Source organism: Myotis brandtii, unplaced genomic scaffold, assembly GCF_000412655.1.
Source record: "Myotis brandtii unplaced genomic scaffold, ASM41265v1 scaffold668, whole genome shotgun sequence".
Taxonomy (NCBI): domain Eukaryota; kingdom Metazoa; phylum Chordata; class Mammalia; order Chiroptera; family Vespertilionidae; genus Myotis; species Myotis brandtii.
In genome coordinates, this window is record NW_005370597.1 from 3,214,367 (window position 1) to 3,220,243 (window position 5,877).

General features: G+C 41.8%; 2 protein-coding genes across 2 annotated transcripts in view; both read left to right on the forward strand.

Moving 5' to 3' along the window:
* The window catches only part of LOC102245674 (protocadherin beta-18-like), a 3,470-nt gene extending 2,716 nt beyond the window's left edge, over positions 1 to 754 (forward strand). The window contains exon 2 of the mRNA XM_014529016.1: positions 2 to 754. Within this exon, the coding sequence (XP_014384502.1) occupies positions 2 to 487 (486 nt within the window). The 3' untranslated portion in view covers positions 488 to 754. The remainder of the gene's footprint in view (position 1) is intronic.
* Positions 755 to 1,894: 1,140 nt separating this feature from the next.
* LOC102245973 (protocadherin beta-13) overlaps positions 1,895 to 5,877 on the forward strand; it is a 4,928-nt gene continuing 945 nt past the window's right edge. The window contains exon 1 of the mRNA XM_005881140.2: positions 1,895 to 5,871. Coding sequence (XP_005881202.1) covers positions 4,282 to 5,871 — 1,590 coding nt within the window. The 5' untranslated portion in view covers positions 1,895 to 4,281. The remainder of the gene's footprint in view (positions 5,872 to 5,877) is intronic.

The window sequence follows — 5,877 nt, forward strand, 5'->3', positions numbered from 1 at the left end:
CGACGCGGCCAAGCACAGGCTGCTGGTGCTGGTCAAGGACAATGGCGAGCCCGCGCTGTCTGCCAGCGTCACGCTGCACGTGCTGCTGGTGGATGGCTTTTCGCAGCCCTACCTGCCGCTGCCCGAAGTGGCGGCCGACCAGGCGCAGGCCGACCCGCTGACCGTGTACCTGGTCATCGCGTTGGCGTCGGTGTCGTCGCTGTTCCTGTTCTCGGTGCTGGCGTTCATCGCGGTGCGGCTGTGCAGGCGGAGCAGGGCCGCCTGGGTGGGTGGCTGTTCGGTGCCTGAGGGCCACTTTCCGGGCCACCTGGTGGACATCAGCGGCACAGGAACCCTGTCCCAGAGCTACCAGTATGAGGTGTGTCTGACGGGAGGCTCAGGGACCAGTGAATTCAAGTTCCTTAAACCAGTTATCCCCAGCCTCCCGCCCCAAAATCCTGAAAAGGAGGAAAGCCACACCTTTCTCAATGGCTTTGGGTTCAATTAGGAATTCCATTATTATGCAAAACTTGTAGAAAGAGTGCTATTTCTTTGTAAAATTTATTCATTGTAATGTAAAATTATTTCTTTTGAGTAACCTCACTAAGAGCTCAGAAATTTCAATGTCTACTTTCTGCTCTTCTTTATATTAACTGGAAAAAAACTGAGGGAGCTAGAATTTGTTTAGTCTTTCTTCCAAAATGCAACCTCAAATAATTTATTTACACGATGGAGCAAAAGTAGGTTTACAGTTATTCATATGGAAAATAATACAAGAACAAACTGTGGCCCTAACCAGTTTGGCTCAGTGGATAGAGCGTCTGCCTGCGGACTCAGGGGTCCCAGGTTCGATTCCGGTCAAGGGCATGTACCTTGGTTGCTGGCACATACCCCCCAGTGGGTGTGCAGGAGGCAGCTGATCGATGTTTCTCTCTCATTGATGTTTCTAATTCTCGTTCCCTCTCCCTAATTCTCTGTAAAAAATCAATCAATAAAAAAATATATAAAACCTCTTGACTTAAAAAAAGAACAAACTGTGTTTCACGTGTTAACAATTGTGAACCTACCTTTGCCCACCCTGTATACAGCATTTTCCCTTCTGGGTTAATTGCACACTCAGCTCAGTCATAGTCTCTGGGTGTTCTGGGTTCTAAATGCTTTCACCAAACCAGTTTTTATGTTTGATAGTATTATTATAGAGGAAATGCATGCTATGAATCAAAACATAATTGCTTTGTCATCTGCTTAGGTTGATTTTTAATGTTACCTTTTAAAGGTATTTTAAAGTATAATCAATTTTTCTATTCTCTTCTGCCAAATATTTCAGATAATTTTTTTCTCCATTTAGGTATGTTTCTGTGTAAATATTTTGTGAATTGTTTATATTGCTGATAGGTGGTGTATTAAAATAAATTCTAATCTTGTTCAGATTAAGGCAGATATTTAGCCACATCATTTATGGATTATATGGGTTGATTCATGTCTGAGAGCTCCCCAGTATGATCCAAGAGAGATAAACACTATTTAGATGTTTGTTCCATTTTCTTTACTTTTCCTGACTATTTTGATTGGTTCAGCAACAGACTCCTGATTAAAGCAGAAATAGTCACATTCTCCAAGCCCTTAAATTGGCAATTAAGATGCAGTTCACCTATTTTTTCTTGATTGCTTGTAACTAGGAAATAAATGTTAAACATAGGCTGAGGTAGCCATGTTTAGCCCTGTTTCGGCTTGCAACATAGAATCACAGGTAAAGAGCAAGAACAGAGGGGAGGAAGGAAGGGAAGGAAAGAGTAAAGAACTACTAGAAGAAAACATTCTAAAATAGAATGATTTGTACCTCAATAGAATTGAACCAATATTCAACACAATGTTTACATGAGGCGGGCTTGCAACATAGAATCACAGGTAAAGAGCAAGAAAAGAGGGGAGGAAGGAAGGGAAGGAAAGAGTAAAGGTGAGAATGAATAAGGAAGTGGAGGAAACAGAAACCTAAGAAACAGTAGACTAAGACAGCTATGCACTTGGTTCTATCTAGACCTATCAGTTTCTCATTCCAGTATCTCCAAGTCCCCAAAGTCTTGTTGTCTTTGAGTTTTACAATAAGACTCCAGTTTCCTAATAATAAAAATTTTTTATTTAACCCATGGGGGGATTACTGGAAACCAAAAGAGACAAGAAAGATACGTGAAGTCTTGAGTACTCAATTAGCCTATATAACAGCAAACCTAGGTCCTTTGTTGCATGCTTCTAATATTAACTTAGCCAATGAATGGAATAACAAATGTACAAGCTTTGAGATAATTAATCTATACTAGAGAATTTTGTTATAAACCTTAATTTTATAAATAATTGGCAAAGTCTTTCAACAGAAGAAATGCTACAAAGGGTTTTATGGAATGTTTTTCTAACAAGTTTCCCTCCATTATTGTATGTGCCCCAGGACTAGTTTTTAAAAGTAACACTTAGATTGTTATTGTTTGAGTGTCTATACCTTTTCTCAGGATCATCAGACATGTGAACATAATTATTTTATCATTTAATGTAAAATCTTCAGAGTCTACAAATAATGTAGTTTATAGATTATATGGGTTGATTCATGATTTTAAGAATAATACAGTATTTGATGGACACATACTCTATTATTAAAAAGGCTCATAAAAGTTTAAGTTTCCTGCCAAGTCTACAAGCTTAAATTTTTCTCCTTAGAAGAGAAAAATAAGGAGAATTTTTTTCTGAGAGATGACAGATGGGAATGAAAAACTAATTTTGATGCATTTGCTCACTGACTTAGATACCAGCTTCTACTGGTTAATTTTTTTAATGCATGAATATTAAGGGCACATTTTCTTGCCTATTTAATTTCATAGTAGAGAGGTTGGATCCATGACCAAGATCTCTGAGGAAAATTCTTAGATATAACTGTAACCAGCATGTTCTCATATTTTGAAGGTTGATTTAATTAAATTTGTTTCACTACTAGAAGAAAACATTCTAAAATAGAATGATTTGTACCTCAATAGAATTGAACCAATATTCAACACAATGTTTACATGAGGCCCAAGCTGTTTTCCCAGTTATCCAGGTGACTGGAGTGCCAGACTATGTTATACTGTTGGTTATTTAAACAATATTAAAGTATTGTTTAAAATTTGGTGCAACTGGGGAGACTCCAGGTCCCTCTCCCCAAGATATTTTTTCCGTCCTTAGGAGTAAAAACTTTATTCTAGGGTGTCAGGATCTCCAGCTACCCTCAAGAGCTACGTGAGTTGCTTGCTAAAAGTAAATTGTGTTTCCTACTTGAGAATAAGTTTAACCTGCTGTTTCAAATAAACCTAACTTATTTTCTTCTGCACTTTAGTTACTACTGTAACTTTAGCTCTTTAGTATATTTGTAATGTTGACTTCCCTACTTTTCAAGATCTCAGTGAATGTTAACTTCAACATGTATATATCTTAGTTTTAGTAACAGATGTAGATGCTTTCTACAAATAGTTTTAGATAATTAATAGTCAATACAACAGTGCTTACAGAGATATTGAGACAATATCTGTAGACAATATTTATAAATAAGTTATCCACAATCCCTTAAGCTATTTATTTAGTTTGCATAATAAACCAGTCCTAGCTGGTCTGTCACTTAAGTTTATACTCTTGAAGTATGTAAATGAATCTCTTCATCTACCTTGCTGGCAGTGTGTTAAGAGTTTGATTTCTTTAGGAATAGACTGATAACTACCCATCTTTTTCTACTCAATTACCCCAGAATACAGATAGTATAGTAGACTTTATATTGTAAGCTTCAGAACAACAAAGAAGCTATGTGTATTCCCACCACTTAGTATACTGCCTGACATATAATATGAAATCAATAAGGTTTATTGAATAAACAAATAAATACAGTTAGCTTTGTTCTTGCATCATTTCCCAAAGTGGCTGGCACCATTTCCACATTCACAATCTCACAGGAAAATAGAAGTTACAATTTTATTTATAAACCACCCGATATATAATCCGTGGTGGTGGTTGTGTATGTGTGTGTGCATAAATCAAGTAGAAAGCTTTTTGTAGCATTTCCAGCAAACTAGGTTTAAGTGCAACACATGGTGGCGCTGTAAGCTAAGGCTTCGAAAAAACAGACCTGAGGAGGGGAGGGTTCCGGTTCTGGTGGTCATTACACAGATCTAAGGAAGAGAGGAGGATCCTTAACGGAATTACCCTGCGGCAAGGATTGATTCCCCGGGCAGACTTCCTGCAGACCCAACAGGCAGCCGACCCCAAAGACTTCTGGCGCTGAAAAAAATGGAGGCTGAAGAGGAGCGCTTTCCTACACTAAGGCAAGTCCTGCTTCTCTTTGTTTTTCTGGCTCAGACTAGCGCAGAGCAGAAAGGTTATAGCGTCGCAGAAGAAACAGAGGGTGGTTCTTTTGTGGCCAATCTAGCAAAGGACATAGGGCTGGAGGTAAGGGAGCTGTCTGGGCGGAGGGCTCGTGTCATTTTTAACAACAACAGAGAACATTTTCAGCTGAACCTTCAGACTGGAGATTTACAAGTACATGAGAAACTGGATCGGGAAGAGCTGTGTGGTCCCACTGAACCTTGTGTGCTGCAATTCCAGGTGTTACTGGAAGAGCCTTTGGAAGTCTATAGGTTTAAGCTTTTGGTCCGTGACATAAATGACAATTCACCTGTGTTCCCGAAAGCAGAAATGATTTTGAAAATCATGGAAAGTACTCTTCCAGGGACTGTGTTTCCCCTGAAAAATGCACAAGACTTGGATGTGGGCATCAATAATGTTCAAAACTATACCATCCACCCCAACTCCCACTTCCACGTTCTTACCCGAAATGGCAGTGAGGGCAGAAAGTACCCAGTGCTGGTTCTGGACAAAGCTCTAGATCGCGAGGAGCAGCCGGAGCTGAGGTTAACGCTCACGGCAGTAGATGGCGGAGCTCCTCCCAAATCTGGCACCGCCCTGGTCCTCATTGAGGTGTTGGATATCAATGACAACGCCCCTGAGTTTGTGCAGCCACTCTATAGAGTGCAGATCCTGGAGAACAGCCCTCTGGGCTCCCTTGTTGTCACTGTTTCCGCGAGGGATTTAGACACGGGAATAAACGGGGAAGTGTCCTACTCATTCTTTTATGGCGATGAAGAGATTACTAGGACATTTGCACTTAATGAACGCACAGGTGAAATTACAATCATTAGGAAACTAGATTTTGAAAAAACTGTTTCATATGAGGTGGATATTAAGGCGTCTGATGGGGCAGGTCTTTCTGGAAAATGCACTGTCATAATACAAGTGGTGGATGTAAACGACAACACCCCAGAACTGAAGGTGGTTTCACTTACAAGCTCCATTCCAGAAAATTCCCCGGAAACGACCATAGCTCTTTTCAGTGTTCAAGACCCAGACTCTGGGGAGAATGGAAGGATGGTGTGTTCCATCCAGGAAGATCTCCCTTTCACGCTGAAACATTCCGTTGAGAATTTCTACAAGCTGGTAACAGAAGGACCTCTAGACAGAGAGAGTCAGGCCGAGTACAACATCACCATCACCGTCACGGACATGGGGACCCCCAGGCTGGAAACCCAGCACAACATCACCCTGCTGGTCTCCGACGTCAACGACAACGCCCCCGCCTTCACCCAAACCTCCTACACCCTGTTCCTCCGCGAGAACAACAGCCCCGCCCTGCACATCGGCAGCGTCAGCGCCACAGACAGAGACGCGGGCGCCAACGCCCAGCTCACCTACTCGCTGCTGCCGCCCCACGACCCGCAGCTGCCCCTGGCCTCGCTGGTGTCCATCAACGCGGACAACGGCCACCTGTTCGCCCTGAGGGCGCTGGACTTCGAGGCGCTGCAGGCGTTCGAGTTCCGCGTGGGCGCCACG